This window comes from Vicugna pacos, chromosome 20 (assembly GCF_048564905.1).
Source record: "Vicugna pacos chromosome 20, VicPac4, whole genome shotgun sequence".
NCBI lineage: Eukaryota > Metazoa > Chordata > Mammalia > Artiodactyla > Camelidae > Vicugna > Vicugna pacos.
Window position 1 is genome coordinate 36302838 of NC_133006.1, and position 22853 is coordinate 36325690.

Below are 22853 nucleotides of genomic sequence, written 5' to 3' on the forward strand. Positions count from 1 at the left end.
GTAGAGAAAGACTTTAGAGAAATTAGGAATCGGAGATTGATTTTATTCCTTTTTTTTTTAATGGGTGGTGTAGAATTTCAGTTGCCAAATGATTCTGAATGTCATTTTTAGACATTTGCTTCCTGCTAGGATATAAAAAGTAGCAAGAGATGATCGTTTCTACCTTTGCAGCAAAATACATCCCAACAAGCTACGGAATTATAGTTTTAAGAAACCTATCGAAGAACTGTGGAGCAAAAAAACGTTAATGAGGTGAATTTCAGGAGAGAGAAGTCCAAGACCTTGACCAAAACCCTGACCAAAAGAAGGAGTCTTCTGTGGAGGAAGTGAGAAGTCAGCTGAACTTTTGATGGACTTTTGATGCCCATGGGTTAGCTGGGATGGTGGACTGGAGTCTCATGAATCTTTAGTCACAAATTGAGTGACTCACTCCCTCATTCTTTCCTGTGGGCCTTCACAGAGTACACAGAGACAGTGCAGACGGTGGGAGACAGGGCAGAGTCCCGAGAGAACCCAGATGAGATACAAAGGGCTTTTGACTAGTGCAAGTCAGAGGGTTCCAAATGCTGGAGATGGGGCAGGAGAGCTGATGGAATCCCAACAAGGCACTCTGGGCTTTGGCTGGAAGCAGGGTAGGATCCCCGCAAGATGTATCCCTGAGATATTCTAAAGCCAAGAGCAGCACAGTGGCCTGCTGAAGGCTGGGATCAGGGCACGAGAACTGAGTAAACCCTTCCATGGTACAGCAGGACACAGGGAGGAGAAAGAACTCACAAAGTGCAAAAAGCCAGGGGCAGGGCCAGAGGGGAAAGTGTGATATAAAAACCCAACAGCCAGACTGTAAAGCAGAGAGACAGTGGAGTTTCAAAGCCTAAGAGGATCTCCGAGGTCCCACTGGTATTCAGATGCCAAGCCCAGATGAATGAAACATCTTGATCCTGCCTTCAAGGATTTGAGCCAAAGGCGAATGGAAACTGACAGAGCATACCGACCGCCAAAACCTGAAGGGAGAGCAGAAGAGTCAAGAAACTGCCCCTCCCCCCCAACCCCCAGGCCTTACACCAAGCTGCAGGGAGCGAGGGTCGGCAACTGGAAAAGGGATGGGGATTCTGAGGAACGCTAGAGAACGCCACGTGCCTATGTGACAGCGAAACAGGAGAGTGAAGAAATCTGCCTACACTCCAGAATTCACACTTAGTATCAGGGGAACAGAGCATAGAGAGGGACCTTCCTGCAACGTGGGTACTTGGCACCTGCCTGAGGCTCAGGGCAGAGCCGGCAAAGCAAGAGAATCCATCCTGGAATCTCTGGTCCTCCAGACCAGATGCTGAGTTAAGTGTGAGGCACCTTTGTCTGCCTGTGTGGGAGAGACAGGATAGCTGAGAAAGCCAGAGGCACAGAAGGCCTATGAGGGAATAAAGGTGATCAGGAGAACTCAGAGAAACCCCTCTCCTGGCTTTACACCAAGTACCAGGAAGGGTATAGTCTATCACCATCACCAGGGGGAGGGGAGGGATTCTAAAACCCCCTCCCGCTGTTGTGCCCGGGCACGGGGACTTCTGAGGTCTGACGGCAGAACAGGGCACCTGAGGGACACCTTCTGGGACTCCAATGCTTATACTAAATATGAGGCTGTATAAGTGCACTGCTGGGGAAACTTTAAACATGTGGTGTACAGACAACAACAGAGCTCAGCCCACCTCACCCGCAATTGTTATGGACCAAACCTCTATATTAAGTGTGACGGAAGATGAGACATGCCTTTTCCCAGGTGAAAATAAGTGATTTTTGGTCTCTATTGTTCTTTTTAATGCACAGTGTTGGGCATTAATCTAAAATTAAGAAATGTATGACTATAGCCAATATTTTGTAATAACGTGAATGGAGTGTAACCTTTAAAAATTGTATAAAAATTTTTTTTAAAAACTCGCAAAACTGAATAAGTATAAATGAAATTAAAATAATATTTCAAATGATGAAAAAAGAAATGTATGAAAAATCAAGAAAACAATCAAAAATTTTAAACAAAATTCAGATATTGGCAAAAGAAAAAATAGTATAACCAGATCTTAATACATATTGGTATTTTAAAAAAGACTTTAAAATTATATTCTAGTCATATGGATATAAAAATATATAAAATCCTTAATGAAATATTAGCAAATAAAATCCAGCAGCACACAAGTCATAGTTAACAAATAAGTCATAACCAAGTAGGATTTATCCAGAAATGCAAGATTGGTTTAACATGTGAAAGTGAATCATGGTAATTTGCCATATTAGGAGAATAAAGAAAAAAATTATCTCAGTAGCTGCAGAAAATGCACTTGACAAAATAATACATTCATTTAGATAAAAACTATCAGCAAACTAGAAATAGAAGAAAACTTTCTCAATCTATTTACAAGCTATTGTTCAACCTAATAACATTGGATGCTTCCCCTCTGAGACTGGGAGTAAGGCAAGAATGTCCACTCTTAACACTTCTATTTAGTAATATTCCAGAAGATGTGGCAATTCTATAAGACAAATTAATACAATAAAAAGCATAAAGCTTCTAGAGAAATAAATCAAACTGTTATTATTCAAAGAAAATTATGTGCATGGAAAACTCTATGGAATCAGCACAAATATTATTAAAACTAATAAGTGAATTTAGCAAAACTTCAGGTTCCAAAATCAGTATACATTATATACTATATCCTAGCAATGAAAAATTGGCAAATAAAATTTTTAAAACATCACTTATAACCACCACCAAAAAAGTTAGTAACTAGGAATAAACATATTGAAAGATGTGCAAGATCTCTGCACTTCGAAAACTACAAAACAGTGTGAAGAGAAACTAAGCCATATAAATGGAAAGACATACCATTTTTGTAAGTTTGAAGACTCAACATGTTAAGATGCTTATTCTCCGTGAGGTGATAAGTCAACCCAATTACAATCAAAAACCCAGCTGCCATTTTAAAAGAAAGTGATAAGCTGATTCTAAGATAAACATAAAAACCCTGAAGATTTCAAATAATCAAAACAATCTTGATAAAGAAGAAAAAAGTGAGAGGACTGATACTAACCAATTTTAAGACTTACTTATTTTAAAGCTACAAAAATTGAAATCCTAATCTGTGGAACTGAAGAGAGTCCAGAAACAGATCATTAAAACAGAAGAGAAAACCAAGGATTAGGCATACACATATGTACCAATTGATTTTCAGCAAAGTACCAAGTCATTCTAACAGAAATGAAAGTCTTTGAATAATCCTGCTTGAACACCTGAAAATTAGGGAGAAAAAGATCCTCCTGTTTCATACCGTGCACAGAATTCAATTTGATATGGATCTTAGACCTAAACGTAAAAACTAAAACTATAAAGCTCCTAGGGGAAATTTTATGAGACTATCACAACCTTTGGAAAGGCAAAGATTTCTTAAACAGGGCATAAAAAGCACTAACCATAAAAAGAAGAAATTGTTAAGTGCGACTTCATAAAAATCAATAATTTCTGATCATCAAAATCACCATTAAAAAACTGAATTGTCAAACCACAGACAAAGTCCCGGAAGACATTTACTCGAAGACAACAAAACACACACCTCCTGAAACCAATTGGCTGCCACACTGTTGCAACCTGACAACAAGGATGACTCTTTGCATCTACTTCCTGTGCACATCGGCACAAACCTTTTTGGTGCTGCAACTGTGTCTAGCTTAGTAAAGATGCTAAATTCCTCTGGTCCTAGGTCAGACAGTCATGGAATTGACCAAATGGAAGGACCAGTGGAATTGACTAAAAGAAAGTAAATGCTGGTTTGGTCTCGAAGTCAAGTGTCGGCCGACAAACACACATTGCCAAGTGATGCTCATCCTTACCCCTGGTTTCAGGTCACAGATAAAGGGAAACATGCTCCTAGGGAGCCCACTTCAGTCAGTGAGATCCAGGAGTCACATTCTGCAAGCTACTCAAGGCAGTCAGCAGCAACAAAGAACCACTTACACACTAGCCAGTCCTTCCTGATGCCCTTTCTTTTCCCGGATATGTGTGTTGATGTCATGGGCAAAGAGAGCTTAGAGCGAAACCCAAGCATTAGTAAGAAATTAGAGTTGATGTGTCAGTGTCGAGTGGGTGGGGGTGGAGACAGCATCTCTAATGTCAAGCATGTTTCCCACTAGTTACAAGGCTTCATATTTTCTGATGTGTCCTTTCCCATGCAGGAAGTTTCTTTGTGAGAGAGAGGGAGGTGAGCTAGCTCGTGGGAAAAAATGTCTCGGGCTGTGAGCAGTAAACTGGCTCATGCCCAAGCAATGTCCTCAAGGTGTGCCACGAGAGATGAAATCACCTGGCTCATTTTACCATCTTCAGGATGGCGTCAAAACCAGACAAAGCCAAGCAACACATACAAGGAAACTAATCTAAGGCACCGCAATGGTGCTGGAAGAGCCTTTTGTATGCAGCCAGGATGGGGACCTTATTAAAAAAAAAAATGCTAAGGAGGCCTTTACTCTGAAGATGAAAGCTAAGTCGTGCTGCAATGAAATGAGTTGCACCAAGTGCAATTGCACATCAGATGCCCGGATGGAACCATAACATATACACCCCTTGAAGCAGGCTATAATTCTGGCACCACTCAAAACTACAATTCTGTATATATTTGTTGAGCATTTATTATTGAAAAAAAGGAAAATAAAACTGCTTTTGGGGAGAGGGAGGTCAGCTTTCTTGAAATACAAGACATGCAGAAAAGAGCACGTGTAATAATGTATGGCCCAAAGAATTCCCCCAAAATCAAGGCACCTGTGATTTCAGCACCCAGACTAAGTAGAACATCAGAAGTCCCTCAGGATCTCTGCTAGTCATGACCACCCCTCAAAGGGAGGGACTCTCTACACTCCTGACATTGAAACTGCTTTCCTATGCAGGAGGTTATAAAGCTCTTTATGATCACATGTTACTAAATTTATCTTTTAAACTTATTTGGAATCATCTTCCATTTCATGGCTTATTGTGTTGCCCAAAGCTAGAGAGCAATGTTTTTCACACTCGTAGGTGAAGTTCAGTGACACTCATATAACTACATTGTTCCCTAGAAAGAGGACCTCATCATGCGGTATTTGGTTTCACAATGTCAGCTGCCTGTTACTGCTGACTCTGGGTGCTTGTCAAGTGGCTGGACTCAGAGATAGTAGCAACCTGTCATTGCCATAGTAACATACCCATGCACAAAAATAGCAAAGCTAGGTTGATGCTAGGAAGGTTTTTATTTCTACTCAAGAGCACTATTGACTTTGGCAGTAGTAGAACAAATGTCTATTTTGCCAGTAATGAAATGCGTTGTATGTGGAAAGCTGAGTTAGCAGGCACCGTTTTTCTGATTTTTCACTGTCATGTGTTAGCATCATTTCTTAGAGACTAGTACCCCAGAGATACCTAGTCTTTCATCCACTATATGTATTGCAAATATTTTTTTCAGTCTTTGCCTTGACAGATCTTACTATCTTCTGGCCTGAAGCTTTGGAAGACTCTCAGTGCAGGATTATAGATGAGGTTATAGCCAAGGACACAGAGAGTCCAATCATTCTTGAAATAGAGGGTTGGGATTGTCATTTCAATTACCAGACATTTAAAGCATGCCTTCTCTAGATGTTGAGGACAGAGATAAATAAGACCCAATCCCTCCCCTCTAAGAGCTCACTACTGAGTGGAGAATTAGACTTGTAATCAAATACCAGAGGAGAGATGACAAAGCCCTTTTGCCTTGAGGAGTCCAATAAGACCTCATGCAAAAGAAAACATTTGAAAGGAGACTTGAAGAATAAATAAAATTTCACTAGCAGAACTGTGAAGAAAGAGCATTCTGTACTGAGAAAACAGCATATGAATACCTAGGGTGGAGACAAATTTCACAGCCAGGGTACAGAATGGCTAATGGCTAGTATTGTTTTCAGTTATCATCTAAAGCTCATCGACATTGGAACCACCCAGATGTAGCTAAAGCAAAGTTTTCTGCGTCCTACCATGTACCAGATTATAATTTCTGGGGTTTGTGACCTAAAAATCTTCATTTTGGCAAACTTTACAAGTAATTCTATTGCACACAAAATTTTGAGGAAAGTTGCCCTAAAATAGTACCTAAAATAGAAGGTAGAGGTGGAGATGGAAGATAAAACAGGAAAAGTAAGTTAAAGATACACTGCAAAGGTTTTATTTCATGTATTGAGGTCTGGTCTCTGGAGTTTTCCTTTATGTGGAACGTTAATCTTTACAATCACACTGTGTGGCAGGTCTTATGATCTCCATGTTACATATAGAATAGGTGGACACTCGGGAGAGTAAAATAGCTTTCCAAAGGTTATATAAATGATGGATCCATGATTTTAATCCTGGTATATCTGAACCCAATGACCATGCTCTTAGCCATTTAACTACATTTGGGCTAATTTCCTTCATGCGTTTGTGCTGACCTGGCTCCCTTTTCTTCCCACATTCTCCTGGTAAACAAAGGCTCTCTCAGTTTGATGCAATGACTTGGATAAAATTGGATCTCACCTTCAGATTCCCGTTCCACCCAGCAATGAGCTAACCAGGGCCCTTTGTGCTCCTGACTGGTGACTTGGGGACCTTTGTCCAGAGGTAGCACAGTAAAGGTTTGATTTTGATTTTTTTTGGAGCGCTCATTTGATTTCTGATGCCATCTCCTTTTGGTTTCGTGGTCTAACCATTTGATGGTCTCTGTAAACAGTTGCTGGTTTATAGCAGTCTTGCTTCTGTTGGGTGAAAGGTATCAGAGAGTTTGGCTTTTTAGTCTCTTCTCTTTGCCTAATTTTAGTTCAGATCATCTAAGAGTTTTGTGCAAACATGGAGGTGAATATCTGGATTGGTGAGTTTTTTATTCTGGGTTTATGCTTGACCCATGAAATTTTAGAATCGAAAACTACAATCTTTCCCTCTGTGTGTGTCTATATGTTTATATGTCTGTAAATTAGAAAGTTTTTTGCCTTGTGAGTGTGTAATATTTTCCTGTCGCCTGGTGATATTAATAAACTAGATTAGAAAGTCTTTAAATTAAAGGAGCTCTAGTCTGATTGGCCTAGAGATAAATGAGCACTTCTATAACTTGACTATTCCTTAAATTACTAGAAAATAAGAAAATTGAATCTCTAATACTTTCACTGTGGGAAAAAAGAGGTATTCTTATAGAAACTAACTCAGAAATAATTTAAGAATGTAAGTTAACATTATTTAGGTAAATTTTTGGCAAATAGTACTAGTTTAATAATTTTGGTTTAATAAAAACAGCTATGTTTTCTCTGATTTATCAGTGTTAAATAATCATAGATTTTTATTCTACTTGTATATGTTCTTCCTAAACTTATACAGATTTACTGATTGAATAAGCTAGCATAACTTCTGGTAAATGCCTAAGACTGTGAGAAATGTAAATTTGTGGTTAACTCATTTGAATCATTACTCTGAAAAATTTTATTTCAGTAGTAATTATGTTTTACAGCATGTCGGCCTGAAGATAATTTGCAAGACCTTTAGGAAATGGAAACCTTGAAACTAATAGTAAATTGAGTTGATGAATGGCTATTCATTAGATTTCTGGAGCATTATGATTTGGCCTCTGATTTGTACGTGGTACAAGATGTCATATATATGTATGTGCATTACCAGAGGGCCCCTGGAAACCCACCAAGGTTTGTTTTCATCTTTGTAAAAGGAATGGTACTAGAAATAATTAGATCTATTTGATATGTTCTTATTGATTAATTAGCACATCAGAAAAAATGCTTAGTTATCCCTAGATAAAATTCACATAGGTGTAATGTTATAAGTATCTGAGAAATTGTGTGCAATATGAGAAATTCCTACAGAATTGTCAGTGCCGTCACTGTCCTTACTTCTGAGTCTTAGTGCTGCTTTGCTGAATATTAGATAACGAAGTATAGTGCTATTGGTCATAATTTCAGAGGTTTTTTTAAAACATTAAGTTGGTCACAATTTCACTTCCTTATTTTGCACCTGGCATCTTCTGGCCACTGATTTTTCAGTTGGGATTCCCATCACTTATCAGTGGAGTTCTATTAACTTCTAGGTGTTTAAGACATTCTCTAGACCTACAGAATCTCTTTACTTGTTATTCTTGATATATCCGTTTATGTTCTAACGATATTGCTTGGTATACTATGTTCATGGTTTATTGTGTCAGGATCATCACAGTTACATCTGAAGAATTTTTTTCTCTGTAAAGATAATATTCATTTACTTTTATCAATTAGATACAATATCCAGGTATGGTTGTGATGCTTCAAGATTTTCAGTATCATTTAATTATCCTTCCTGAATTTTAGTGGGACAAATCTTCTCTTGATGAGATAGATACCTGCTTACCTTTCTTGTAAATCAATCATATAAGCACTTTAGGCTATGTTCTTTTTATCAAGTCCTCTGTAGGTGAAGAATTTTCTTGAGACTCTTCTATACTTTTGATGGAATTATTAATCTTTTGAGTGGTATCTTGCTTAGTTAGGGGCTCAAAGCCCATTCCTCAGAGACTCTTCCCAAGAAACCTTCACTGAAACCATCACACTTTCTGTTTCCACCCCCAGGCAGAATGGGTCCCTGTCACTTTTACACCATCCTAGAACTTGTTCATCCCATAGTGTAGCCTTTACCACTGTTTCTTCTTAGTCACAAAGCATAGTGCACCAGTTTATCTGGGTCATACCAGGCTCTGCCTCTTAATTGGCTGCCTGACCTGGAACAAGTTACTACTTAATCTCTCCCTGAGTTCCCTCATCTATAAAATGGGGCAAAGAAAAGTACCTACCTCACAGGGTGATAGTAAGGAAGAAATGAGTTGATGTGAGCAAACCTCTCAAAGGAATGTCCGGCATGCAGTAAGCACTACATAAATGTTAGCTATTACACATGTTTGTCTCCTTTGTGATGATGAGTCCCCTGAGGTCTGGGAACCTTGGTTGTTCATTCCCTCTAAGCCCCAGACCCACATAGCCAATTGACTATTTCACATTTTATTTGGTTGAACAGAGCATATCAAATTCACTATGTCCATATTGAAATACTTGCAGATGAGATGACAGTGATACCTGGGGTTGCTTCAAAGTAATCCAGGAAGGGAAAGCAGAGTGTCAGTAGAGGTGAAACATGATCAAGCATACCTTGACACCTGTGAAAACTGTATGATGGGCATGTTGCGTTTATTATATTATTCTCCCAAATGTTGAATATGTTTGGAAGATATCTGTAATAAAAAATTTAAAGCTCAAAAATTACAATACCACCTTCTAACCTTTCTTGTCAGTCTGGTCCTTCTCTTTCCTCCCTGCCTCAGTAGATAGCATTTTTTATTCTATAAGCAAAGAATGGCAATGGGAGATTTTTTGAGATGGGGAGATAACATACATTATTTTTAAGTTCTTTCCAACTCTGCATTCATGGAAATTGTGGTTGAAGCGCATGGGGAAGATTATTATGATGATGGTGATATGCAGGGTGAACTGGAATAGAAAGAAATAGAAACTCACCCAGTTGTGACAATTACCACTAAAATGGAGCCTGTAAAGAAAGGCATACTTTGGCTATGCAAACTCTCCAGAGAGATCCCTATGAGTGGGTCTTGTGAATCTTCTGAAGTCTCATCTCATTATCACCTTCACCCCTCTCTTACTGAACCCTGTAACTTATCTGTACATTTATTAAGTCATTGATATATTATGCCTGAAATTCCATGCTCAAAGCTGGAGGCACTAGAGAAGGTGAAAGTTCTCTGCCCTCGCCTGGTCGGCAGATACAGAGATAAAGACATTGAGTCTGCTTAAACAGGGCCAAAGCCCACGTCATCTCTAAGATATCAAGGTGGTTCTGAAAGTCTGACGTCCTTCAAGGCTTGTCCTATTTGCCAACGACAGTCCGTGGTAATTGCTAAAAGCATCACCAAGCACTATCAAAAGTGTTCCAATTGTAATGATAAATTATCTGGCCACCCTTTCAGTTTCCAAAGTTAATCTAAGAGGGCAAGACCCAACTTTACAAGCAGCTCCTTTTTGAAAATCCTAGAGCAGATATAAGACCCTAGCAAGTCTTGGTCTCAGGCAATCCTAGTTTTGGCAACCATAAAATTGTCCTGCTAAAAACCTCCAAGGACACAAAGAATACCCTAGAGCATTTCCACTTCTACCAAAGGAGATCAGCGCATGAGTGAGAGGAACATGAAGCGTGAGAAGACCACACAGAGGGATGCCGATGCAGCAGGAACACAAAGGGACAAGGACAGAAAAATATGGGACGAAACTTTGGAAGGCATGCAGACAGTGTGGTCCCACTCAGTGAAACTTTAAAGAAACTAATTTAGCAAGAATTTTGGCGCTTCCAAGTCTGACATGCACAGGGGCAGGTACCAGTATATTTGTTTTTCCAAGATTGAAATACTATCATAATGGTCTGTAAATAGTCATAGCAGCAAGAAGTCTGGAAATTCCATCCCAGCTGCCCATACCCTCCCTGGATTGCCGGATCTTCCCACAGTCCAACATCCGGAGGTGTAACATCTGGCCTAGCTAGGGGGCCACCAAGAACCACTCCATGGCTCTGGCTATCCCAGTTGGTCGGAGCCTATGCCATGCCAGTGATGGCTGTTGCAGATTTCACCCCTAGATGCCCCACAGCAGTTTAGGGTGGGAGCCTGTGATGACTCAGAATCTGAAAGAGAAAAATGAGATGCAGAAACACAGGAGACTGAACCAGTAAAACTGCACGTCAGATTCCCGACATGATGCCTTTTGGGGCCACACTGCCTGTCACACTTGGGACACATCACGTCCATCAGTCAGTGACCCCCCCCAAGGCCAAGACCCTTCTCTTTTCACTGTCCAATGGTGCCAGCCCTAGATCTTTCTCTGATCATTGCCCAAGGCTTGAGGAGATGCTACTGCCACTGCCGTCACTTTCATCACTGTAATTTCTTCCTGTGTGTTGGATCTATTTCCAGTGGTTATCAGTGAAGCCCTCCATGAAACCAGATTTAGAGGCAGGCATGGTAAATTATGGTAATTTTTCTGCCAGCCGTGCCTTGGTACCATGAAGATAATGTAGTAGACAAATATCATACAACTGAAATGTTCACGACCAAGGCTTGCAGACACATCGATCTTCCTGAGAGAGTAATAGAAAGGATGGATATGGTAGCCATCATCTGTGAGGTGGGAAGGCAAAGCTTTTATGAAGAGTGATTTTGCTTTACCGCCCAGAACCCTCTATTAAGATTTGCTTGAGTGTCTGTCTCCATGGACCTCCAGGTACCTCTTGAGAGAAACAGCCCTGCTCAAGGGTTCAGGCTACAGAGATGCTACAGCTCGCCGCGTGACCTTGGGTAGATCACTTCCCTCTCTGGGCCTCGGCTTTTTCACCTGGGAAGACTGAAAATTTCTCTTTCTTCCTGAAAGAACCCCTGCATTGTGCAATACCCAGAGTTGTGAGAACTTGAGTATTTGGGGGAAGCTCAGATAGGATTAAAGCCAGTGGTTTCCATCACAAAAGAGGCCAGTCCCTGGAGTCAAAATGAAACACTTTAGTGGACCCCACTCCTTTCACCCAAGATCACCTCTCCCCACCCAGCATCCTCTTGTCCTTGGAGCCCTGAGATCAAAGCTCTGCCTGGCCGTTAGTGTGAAGAGAGAAATCTGTCCTAAGTGGGCTTCCAGAAACCACACTTTTACTGGAAAAGCAGGAGGAAGCACGACTGGCTGTGCCACCAGTTCACCCCTCAAGTTAGCATCGGCCTTAAGACTTAGTCAGTCTTTTCTCTACGTGCTTGAAAAATATTTACTTCGTAGGAACCTTCCAACTTAATTTACTACTGACTCTCAAGCCCTAGGAGAGCTGCTTCACACATTTTACTTGTCTTGCTGGTTACTGTAGAGGAAGCATGGAGGGAGAGGATTTAAAAGTCTGAATAATAAAATTTTTAAAAAAGAAAGAAAGGAAAAGAAAATCTTATCTCCATTGCTTACCGTGTTATACTTTTGCTCAATGGCTTCTCCTCCCACTTCCCTCTTAAATATATTAGATCCGTGTCCTGCAAGGGCTAATCTTCCCTCTTTCCTGTCCCCTCAACCTCTTCGTGCCATCTCAGACTCGCTCTTGGAGCTGTTAGAGAAATTCCTCCCCTTCCTCATTTAACAGATGAGGAAATTTACGATGCCAGGGGATCAAACGGTTGTGCAAGGTTAAACAGCGGCTAAGTTCAGGCCAAGTCCTTTGTCAATGTGGGCAAGACTTCACAGTCCCCAGGAGAACCACACACCGAGAAACAGTTTGCAGGAGAAAGTGAGCTTTATAAGCAATTCTGCCAAGACACTGGACTGTCTCTTAAAAACACAAGAGTGAGAGATGAAAAACAATGCCAGCAAAGATAGAAACCCTGCCCAGGACAGTGCGTATGCACACCTGAAGACTGTTATTTAACATCCTTCAGCGGTGTCACTGTTTGGACACCAGCATCCCCGAGAGCTAATATTTGTGGAATGCCAGACATTCTTTCAGACAGAGAAGGGCGGTGAAGATTCTCGAAAGCTGATCAAGCTCTTATGAGCTCCTGCTGGTAACTACCGTTTGCAGTGCTATTCTCCCCAGTGGGCTGGCGGGTCAGCCTAGGGCAAAGTTGGGAGGAGGGTGGTGCCTTGATGCGGGACGCCCGGAATCAGCATTTGGCATCTCCACCTCCACAGGCAGGTGTCCAGTCCTGGGCTACCATGAAGAAGAAGCAGAAGTACTCACTGTTCTTCAATAAGCAAACTTCTTAATCTGCGCAAATAAAAAGCCATTGGGAGCCCTTACTTGCTCTGTCATCTTCCTAAAGGACGTCTGGTGTGGAACTGTGTATAATTAGGTACCTTTGGGGAGGTTGCCTGGCCGTCGCTTCCTCCAGTTTATTACTATGGAGAAAGCACCTCTCAGCACACCATCAGCTTAAAACTGTTGGAGCCTGTCTAATAGCCAAAGCAAAGTTTAATGGATAAAGTCCCTGGAGAGTTTTCAGGTAAAGGAGAAACAGACGGCAGCCATGCAGGGAAAGACAGAGGTGTAAAAGCTGGTTTTTTTGTTTTGTTTTTAGCTTAATGCAATCTAAAGGTGACTGTTAAGATATAAATCAAATTCTTGTTTTAATTAGCGCACGCTGTTTTCCTCCTAAAGATTACCTCTCCAAGAGATCATCTTTAACCCTTCCCCTTCATTCTTACCACTTTGGCCCACTTCTCAGGATTTTCCAAAATGATTCGAAATCAGTACATACAGTAGGGAAAAAATATTTATTTTCTAAAGTCATTACCTTGACAGGCAAAACAAAGCATTTTCTCAATTTCATTCAGAAATACATTTCTAAAAAAATACATAGACCAATATGGCCTGCCCAAACATATATTTCACATGGTAAATATAAGGAATAAATTGTTTGAATATAAATATCTATAAAAAAATAAGTACATCAAAATTTAATCCACCTCTTCCATTAGCCAGTTGCATAAAGGAAAATAATTTTACTGCTTTAAAGCATAACCAATGTTCCACCCTTCAATGTCTTCCATAACCAACCCTATACCACAGTGTTTCCAAAAATCAAAGTAAGGGAATCTCCTGATTCAATGATTTTTTTTTCTCATGAAAACAGAACTAGTAGATTACCATGAAAATATTATATCTACTATTGACACATTAGACAGACTTCCACGAGGCTAGGATTTAGTATGAAGATTTTAGAGGAGGGAGCAGTGGGAGAAGGAAGAGTTTGGGGAGACAATAATTAAAGGTGGGGAAATACTTCAGCCAGAGTGCAATATAGGTGAGGTAGACTCATATTTATGCAACGCATCCTGATTTACAGTAGTAACAGTTTCTTTCGGTTTGCATTTTATGAATTTAAAAAAATCTTTTTTTTTTTTCACTCGAGAGTTTGTCCTTCGAGTGTGTTCAGTCTGTGCACTCCTTAGACAATCTTTGTGTGGACTTTGGAGTTTCTCCCTGAAATGTGCCAGGCGCCTGAGTGAGACACAAACACTCCCTTCGGACCCTCTTCCGGAACTCCGCCCGCACGTGGAATCTCCTCTCCTCCTGCTGGAGGAGGCCAGCCTAATCTGCAGGTCACTGTGTCTCTCTGCCTTCTTGGAGCGGCCCACTGTCACCCCAGAGCAGGAGAGAAAGCAGTTACCACTGATAGAGGCAAATGAAGATGGAACGGGGGACTCCTTAACCTTTCTTGGAATGTTTAGACCGAGGGCACTGGTCCTGTGACAGTCTGGAACAAGAACCGGTCTAAGCAGGGAGGGTGCTTTTGCTCTGGTCCCAGCCATGCGGAGAGAGCGCAGTCAGGCCTGGGGCTCGCTGTGGATGAGATGGCTTCAGACAGGCCCCCACAGCCTGCCATCAGTGTGTTCGGTTGTGGGTCACTTTCTTCTCTCTGTAGAGCTCGGCTTTCAGCTTGGCAATGTGAAAGGATGTTTTGATGCTGTTGCTGATGGCCTCCAACCTATTAAAACAAAACAAGAGAAAACAAAACAAAAAAAAATTTTTTGAGCAAAAATCATTCCTGGGCAAAAGAAACATCTAAAATTAGAAACTGGCACAAACAAATCTAAATCTGGATCCTGAACTTTCACCCCCACCCACAACCTCATGGTACTCTGCTAACCTCAAGTGAAAATAAACTACCCTTTATGCCTAGAATGGGGTCGGGGGAGGCTGGGGGGAGAAAAGGGATATGGTCATGTCTAAAGGGAACTGGGTATTAAATACAATTCTAAAGTACAATTTTAAGGTAAACTAGAGATATTCTCTTCCCTACTTTAGCCCTCCTCCAACCACTGTCCCAACCTCTGTGGGAGTGTGTGGAGAGACCAATTCAGCACAGGTTTCAAAGAGTCACGAGTGTCTTCTTAATCACGTAAGGAATTGAAGGTGACTTAGCGGGAAAGAGATTTAAAAAAGAGGACCCATACAGGTAGGCCCAAAGCAATTGTTCTATGGCAATTTAAAAAATTTTGTTTTTGCAGGACAAAGAAAGAGGGAAGAACTGTAGCACTGATTTAATAGTTGATATAATAGAAACTAAGAGAAAAAATAAATAATTTCCAAGTCAGCTCAGAAAAGTTGTTTTACATAATCTTGAGATCTAGGGGAGCATTAGTGGCCTGAGTTCATAAACAGGGAAACTTCCAGGGCACGTGGGATGTCACAGGCCGCTAGGATGTCAGTAGTAAACAGCTCAAAAGTCATTCCTGGCTGCCAGGTCTGTGCTCAGAACACTTGGATCCTGGAACTGCTTGCCAATGGATTTTGAGGAGAAGCTTCCACTGACCATGATAGGGAAATGTAGACTATGGGACAGATCTGAAAGCAGGATTCCTCCCTCCTGTCTGTGAATTCCAAACTGTTTGGGATTTGGAAGGGTTGTCACTCGAGAGCTGCTCAGAGCAACCCTGTGGTGTTACTTCTAACCCAGATCCGTTCTCTGCCCCAGCTCATGACTGACTGAAAAACGAGAGAGCTTTTGGGAATGACACTGGCTCTGTCGACCAGATGCATTTCCCTGTTTAAAAAAATAAATAAATAAACCTGAAAAAAACGACCTGTTCTAACTCTCACCAACCCTACCTAGTAACTTTATTTTCCCTTTGGCCATTTGAATACTACTTTTTGAAGAATTGGATTATACATGACACTTTGATTAAACAAACAAAAATCTCCCTGAAGTGATTTTTAATTTCTTAGGGAAAGCAGTAAATATACTGACTCAGAGAGGCAAAAAGTAGACGTGATCAAATAACAAAGGTGTCTCTTGATACATCTTGTTTGGAAAATCTACCTTTAGAATGAGTGGTGTGTGTGTGCTAAAAAATCTCCAAAATGTACAGTGGGCAGCAGTCTGCATTCAAGGCCTTCAGGAAAACATTTGAGAGCGATTCCTTTGGAATGCAGAGATCCCCCTTTCCTTTGCCATTGTCTCCTAAGCCTTTCCCCCATGGAGGTAAGAGTGACTAGGAGCGGAGACCATTCACAGGGGATAGGGGCCAGCTGTTCTTGGGAGCCTCTTACCTTCTTATTTTCCTTCCTGCCACTAGCTGCTGCTGAATACACTTCTCACCAGGCTGGGAACAGTCTCTGCCTTTCTTTTGGTTATTCCAGCCTTTCTCCGTAGTGTCTTGGTCCCTATTAAAATACACAAAGGGAAAACATTTCAGCCATGGTATCTCCAGTTGCTCTCAAGGCCTCAGTTAATCTTTCAAATAACAAGGCAGCATCATAAGAGGGAGAAGGTCAGGAGGCCATAAAACTGATGGAAAACAAAGTTGTTTGGACTCACCTGAGTTCTTTTCCTGCTTGGCAAAAATTCCAGCATTTCTTGTCTTTTTGGCTTGCACACTGGCATCTGTTCCTGTGGAGTGTCGCCTTTGTGGGAAATAAATCCTTTAAGGATCGCTTGGACCTAGAAGGGCTTCCAAGTCCATATGGAACAATGTGCCTGTTATTGAAAGAGAGGAACAAAAGAGATTAGCATAATTAATAGTCTAATAGTCTCCAAAGATTGCCTTCTTTGGGGCAAGCTCATTCCATTAAGACAGAAGGAGCTCACGCCACAATGTCTGGTAGTGGAACTTAGGAGAGTGAAATGTAACAGGATCACATGCCTGTCAATGGCCCTGCGCATGTAGACGCAACCAGGAGAAAATCAGTTTTTCCGAGTCATTAAAATTCTATGTGAACTCTCAAACAACATTCAGTTTCTTCTCGATATATAGTAGCCTTGTTTTTTGTCCAAAATTATGACATCTCTGCTTTGGTATCTGTTTCATATTTTCTTCCCTTTTCTAACTTTCTCCTTTGTTAACAGTTCTTAGGAGGGGGGCACTTCCACGTGAAACTATGACTCACAAGGTTTTGAAAACCTATTTTCCACTCAAGCTATACATGGTAATGCTGAAAGGGGCCCCGGAGGAGACGGGAGGAGGCATCGTACCGTGTGCATAGTTCCTGCCCATGCTGCATATTTTCTGTGATCTGGTAAGATCACATGACTATAGAAGGGTCCCTTGCCAGAAGTCTGTCCAGTAATTGCCAATGTGTCTCTTTTGATTCTCACCTAAGGAATAAGTCCTCCCCTTGGAAGTATCACCTTACTCAGTATCAGGCTTGCTGTGGATTTTGTTTTGGTTTGATTTGATTTTGTTTGGATTTTGGCCGTCCCTCACGGTAATGGGACCCTGCAGGCACAATCAATGTGTTTTTGTTTTCGACTCCCTCTGATGGGTGAACTAGTCTTCAGAGGGTAATGGAGGAGGAACTACTTTCTTCACTCTGGAGACAGAAGGGAAATCTAAGGATTGGGCTTCGAGTCGGACACCCAGGGTCTAGGTTGAACTCTGCCATAAACTTTTTCCTCACAAGTGGCTTCCACATTTGGGGTCTTTGTTTTTCTAAAAGTAAAATGGGCAGGTGGGACTATAACTATAATCCCTTCTGCCTTTTGAGTCTCTCCCATGAGAAGCTTAGGTTGGACCAACCCACATAAGATCTCAGCAATGTATCTCCTAAACCAGGCAGATCCCACGAAAAAAATATCCCCCCCCCAACCAAAACCCGGGCCCCACACCTACAGTGTCCAAGCCAAAAAGTAACAAGAGTGAGCTCCGGTAACGCCAAAGGGGAGGAGTGACTAGTGTAACGATGCCCTCTAGAGACTCACTCTGGAGTGTTGACCCAGATGATGTCCAGGTGGCAGAAGTAGACACACTCTTTATCCATCAAGGAAGAGCAGGAGCAGCGCTTGGACCGGCGGGGCCTCCAGGGAGTGCTGGGAGAGGGCCTCTCCCCTCCGCCCTCCGCTCCTGTGCTGAGCTCGGCGCCCAAGACCACTGGGGAGAGAAAGAGCAGGTCAATGGGAGATGTCTCCGTGGAGGCCCAGAGGCACACAGGTCACGGTATCGACGCCAGATCTGGCAGAGCAGATAAAAGCCGATGAAGCACACGGCTGCCTTCAGCAAGAAACACAGAGGGAAAAAGGTTTTGTTGTTTTTTTTTTTTTTTGCCCTCCTTAACATGACTTCACCTTTATCACCACTGGCTTATCTCTTTCAGAGAGATTATACAAGTGCAGGGGAAACCACCACCTGAAAAGGGACTTACCAGCCCCTTGAAACAGCCTTCAAGGAACTGCTGCCTGCTGGAAATTTGGATTGGCTTCTGCGTGGACCCTAGTAGGACAGCTCAACCTACAATGCCTTAAAATTGGCTGATGACCAAAAATCTAAGACTAAATAAATCATACTGCCTTTTTTTTTTTTTTAAGATTCAGAGCCATGACCTTCTGTTGAGGGCAGGACCCACCAGTTCACACCCTGTGCTAGGCAGGGAGTAGCCCGGGTGATATACACCTCTTGAAATAGGTGGAGGTCCAGAGCTTTGGGGAGGTGATTGGAGAGAGAGAAGAGAAATCAGCTCTCCGGTATTTATTCCAGGCAGTCAGCTCCACAGAAACCACAGACCTACAGAAGCTGAGCAGCAGGGGACCTGGTCAAGGTCCTGGGGGGTTATGAATTCTGAATCTCCGAGCAGTATGCGGTGCGTGGGATTTGCCTCCTCCCCGCTCCCCACTGCAGCATTGCCTCCTCTTACTGACAAGTTAGCCATGCAGCTTATCTGCCCAATTTTGTCCATTTCAAATGATCAGACACATTCCAGGATTTTCCTTCCCTTGACATCCTTTCCCTTTAGCCAGGGTCATGACAAAACAAACAAAAAAATGCATTGACCCTAAAAGAGGGAAGCAGGCAGATGCACCCATACTATCTAAATCCTTAAGCAGCCAGGATTTACCCTAGCTTCCCTCTCAGGACAGGTGAATCAGACTGGAAATGGAACCCACACTGTTATGAGTGCCAAAAACCTGCCAAAAGAAACCTAAAGTCAGTGATGACAAATTTTAAAGAAAGCATCTGCATCACCCTGACACTGCCTGAGGGGATTTTCAACCAGACTCCTGCAGGTGATTTTACTGCTCATATATTGCTTCAATGACTTGAATAAAATTCCTTGGCTTCAAGCTGAAATGTTTAAATGTTTTACACATTAACACACTATTAAAGAGTATTTGAATAAGATATAAATTAAGATATAAATTCCTGTATGTCTTATTACCTGTATGAACACAAATATTGCAAAAATACATTTGGCTAAATTGTATCTTGTCTTTAATTGAGTTGTATGTTTAAAAGCCAAGGAAATACACTAGGCAATGATAATAATATTACTTTAATGCTATAGGAGCATTTATCTTCAACAGGATTTTTTTTTCCCACTAGAAAACTTAAGCAGCTTTGAGCAATAATTCCCCTCCACTGGATATCCCAGCAGCAGTCAGAAAAAGAAGGGGGGAAAAAACAGAAGCAGGAAAGCATGAAGGTTGCGAAGAAGACATCAACATTCAGGGATTACAAGTCAACGTGCCTACCTGTTTCTGTAGCTCCGTGGAAAGCCACGAACAGCAGAGCGAAAATCATAGGGAAATAATCCATTCTGAAAAAGGGATCAAAATCCTTCCCCCGGCGAACTAAACCCGAAGGAGGGGGGGGGGAACAAAACGCAGAAAAGCAGCTTTAGTTCCCTTTAAGCGTTTCTGGTCATTCAGATATCAAAGGGATCCTTCAGCCCGAATGCTCTTTAACGGGAGAAAAAAGAGGTTTCTGCCGGGAGAGGAGGCAGTGGGAGCGGTCGGAGGACGCACGCGGCCGTGGAGCGCGGGGACCGAGGACCCTGGCGGCGCTGCTCCCAGTGCCGAGGCAGAAGCGCGTCTGACCTGGACAGCTCTCAGCAGGCTTTTTATATTGAACCCCTATAGAGTGGGGGTAAACAGCTCCAACTTTATTCCAGCCCCAGACAATGTTATTGTGTTATTAGTCACCAACAGGCAACGTGCAGCCGGAGATAAGGCTGGGCTCTAAAGGAAATCACTGCTAACTTCAGAGGCAGACGCCCGCCGTCTGACAATTCAGGGGCAGGGCTAAGAAAAAGAAAATACCCATTAGAGACCTTTGGTAAACCTGCCCGTGCAGCGCTGGAGTCTGCTTCCCCTTTGCAAGCTGCCAGCCCCGGAGTTCAAGAATCAGAAGAGGGACTCCAGAAAAGTCATACCATTGGTATGAAAAGTATGAGCCACAGTTTAAATAGATGGTATTGTTGTGTGCGGGGAATTTTTTTTAATTGTTGTTCTCTTCATTTGCCTTTTATGTCTCTCCGATTTCTTAGTGCTGATCAGACCAGGGAAGGCTCTCCCTGTGCGCTCCCCCCTCCCCCGACTCGGGGGTCAAACTATTTTGGCAGATCCATGCATTTTTCTCTTACTTCTAGCCCCCTCCTCCAGGTCTGTTTTGCTTAAGTTCTTTGCGTCCACAGTGGGAAAGATCAGAGAGCAACTGGCAAAGAAAGGAAGTTTAAAAAAAGTAGAATTCTTTCAGGCACATACCTAATCCGTTCAGTATTGCTGATTAGTAGCCCTCATAAACGCTGTGTGTGTGCGCTCACCCTCTCCCCTATCCCGGATCGCCCCGCTTTCAGGAGCACCAATTTTAAGAAATAGCGAGAGAGGAACGCCAGGGGGCGACGAAGAGCTACTGGGGCTGATGTTTTCGAAGGACAAACGGTAATGAACAGCCTTGGCTTCCAAATAACAGAAGGAAACTCAACCACCTGAGACGGGAGCTTAGGAAAGAAAGGGATGGCGCCTGACACAGAAGGCGAGATGCCCCTCAGAATATAACATTTGGTTCCTACATCGGGACATTTTGTAGGAGCCCTTTTTTTTTTTTTTTTGGCTTCATCTTTTTAAGTCAAAAGGGTGTTCTTGTACAAGTTTAGGTGACTGCACCACCAGGGTGGTTTTGGGAAGGAGGAAATGCCCGAGCTGAATAAGGGATCAGACAATACCTCACTTTTAATAATATGTTTATGTTTTCAAAGCAATTTCCTGTCTGTATAACCATGAAATACCCCTGAGGTCCCCACAGGGCACTTACTGCAGTGGAGACAACATGCTGTAATGTATAGAGCAAAACATGAATGTAAGACATGTGCCTTTTTCAATTAGCCTCATTTTTCAAATGAGAAAGTTGAGGCACCCACAAGTTCTGTGCTCCATCAAAGTTCTCAGTGTGGCTGAGTAAAGCTCTCAGGATAAAACTAGAGCATCTTGCCTGCATAGGAAAAAGATGTGCCTTTGTCTAGCTCCTAGGGAAACCATCAAATAGATGCTTCTGCCATTTCTTCATCTTTTTTTTTTCGCCAATACCCCCATACACCCCAGGATTGGAATGTGGACTCATTTCGAAAACTCCTGAGGCTCCAACGGAACCATTTCCTCCTGCTTCTGTCTGCTTACTCTCCACCTTTAGAATGGAAAGGACAGATTTTATCCTGACACCAAAGCCATGGACCTGGGCACACTTGGTCCCCCTGGACCTCCCCGGAAGTCACAGCGGGGGAGATAGTAACAGTAGCAGTACCCATTCCATAATGAGATCTGCCCCCTAAACAAGCCACTGCAGCAAGAGCTGAAAACAGGGGAGAGGCAGGGACCCTGCCCCCACCACTCCACTCAGTCCCCAGGGGTCTCCTCCTCCGGGTGCTTACCTCAGCCCAGCTCTGGGGCCGGGGAGGGTGCAGCTCCCCTAGGACTAGGTGCCACCAAGCAGGGAGCCAGCTCTGCCTGCCTCGGCTCTGGCCAGTGTGTTCTGACCTCTTCCCACCAGCAGAACACAGGAGAGTGGAGGAGACTTGATGTCACATTCACAGGATCCAAGACCCCCCCCCCCCCCCCGCTGTCCTGGGAGAAGTGGCCTGGGAAGTGTGTCTTGGCAGGGATCCCACACCTTTTTTTTTTTTAACCTCCTGGCAACTTTAACAAACATTGGCCACAGCCAGGACCAGCTTGTCCTCAGCTCCTCCCTGGAAATGAGGGGAGCCTTTCCAGGTCCAGTCTGGCTCCTCCGGCAGGGAAGCCCATCTCCATGCCACCCCTGCCTTGGTGAGGCTGCCCTGACCGGTGCCAGTGACGCCCAAAAATCAGGAGAAGTGAAGCAGAATGCAACTGCCCACACATCTTCCCACAGCCCTCCTCCCCCACATCCCCTGTGTCATCCTGTGAAGTATTTAAATTACAAATACAAAAAGTGGGCAGCAGCCATCCACCCCCACCCTTCACCCAGGGTCTTCTTTTCAAGTAAATGCACAGGTTTTCGGACCTGGAAAGGTCCCATTGTTCCAAGGACCATCTTGCCCCCATCTTTAAATCTTGAGTTTCCAAGATACACACTCACGTGGGTGTGCACCTGTGGTGAGCATGCGCCTGTGTGTGTTTCCATTTTTCTCCATGTGTCCAGGGGCAGTGGTGGGATCTGCCTCTCTGCCCATCTCTCCATCTCCAGCTCTTGCCGCAGCCTCTTTTCTTCCTGTAGGAGGAAAGGGGAGCCCCTTTCAAGCACAGAGAAGGCAGCTATGGCATTGCCAGGCAGCTGCCCAGCAAGATATTTTGCCAAGAACCGAGAGCGGGAGGGAAAAAGAACCCCAACAAACAAGTTTTACAAGCTTGATGCTCCCACTGCTCCTTCACTTAAAGCCTTGCTAGGGAGGGGGGTGGGAGAGGAGGAGGTTCCTGGACAAAGGAATAGAAGTGGAGAGCCCACCTCCCTCCAAGTCCACCTGCCCAGCCCTCCAAGATCTAGCAGGGGGAAAGCTCTTTGCAGACACAGCCCTCCTCAGAGAGGAAAGGGAAGGGAGAGAGGAGGTA

General features: G+C 43.0%; 1 protein-coding gene and 1 long non-coding RNA gene across 4 annotated transcripts; one reads left to right on the plus strand and one right to left on the minus strand.

The window, feature by feature from the left end:
- The first annotated feature begins 6580 nt into the window (after positions 1–6580).
- Positions 6581–14094, plus strand: LOC140687801 (uncharacterized). 2 transcript variants are annotated; one of them, XR_012062369.1, is made up of 3 exons: positions 6581–6878; positions 7509–7698; positions 13973–14094. It is a non-coding gene; the product is annotated as an uncharacterized lncRNA (long non-coding RNA). The 2 variants fall into 2 exon arrangements; XR_012062368.1 differs by lacking the exon at positions 13973–14094 and adding an exon at positions 12751–13215.
- EDN1 (endothelin 1) lies at positions 13314–21716 on the minus strand. Of its 2 annotated transcripts, none has more exons than XM_072945676.1 (6): positions 21698–21716; positions 19524–19622; positions 17760–17928; positions 16380–16538; positions 16112–16225; positions 13314–14546 (listed from the first exon to the last, which is right to left on the minus strand). In XM_072945676.1, exons 2-6 carry the CDS (start codon positions 19585–19587, stop codon positions 14444–14446), a joined length of 609 nt encoding a protein of 202 aa, XP_072801777.1. In that variant the 5' UTR covers positions 19588–19622; positions 21698–21716; the 3' UTR covers positions 13314–14443. The 2 variants fall into 2 exon arrangements, with proteins under 2 accessions (XP_072801777.1, XP_072801776.1); XM_072945675.1 differs by lacking the exon at positions 21698–21716 and adding an exon at positions 20102–20120.
- Between the last annotated feature and the right edge of the window lie 1137 nt (positions 21717–22853).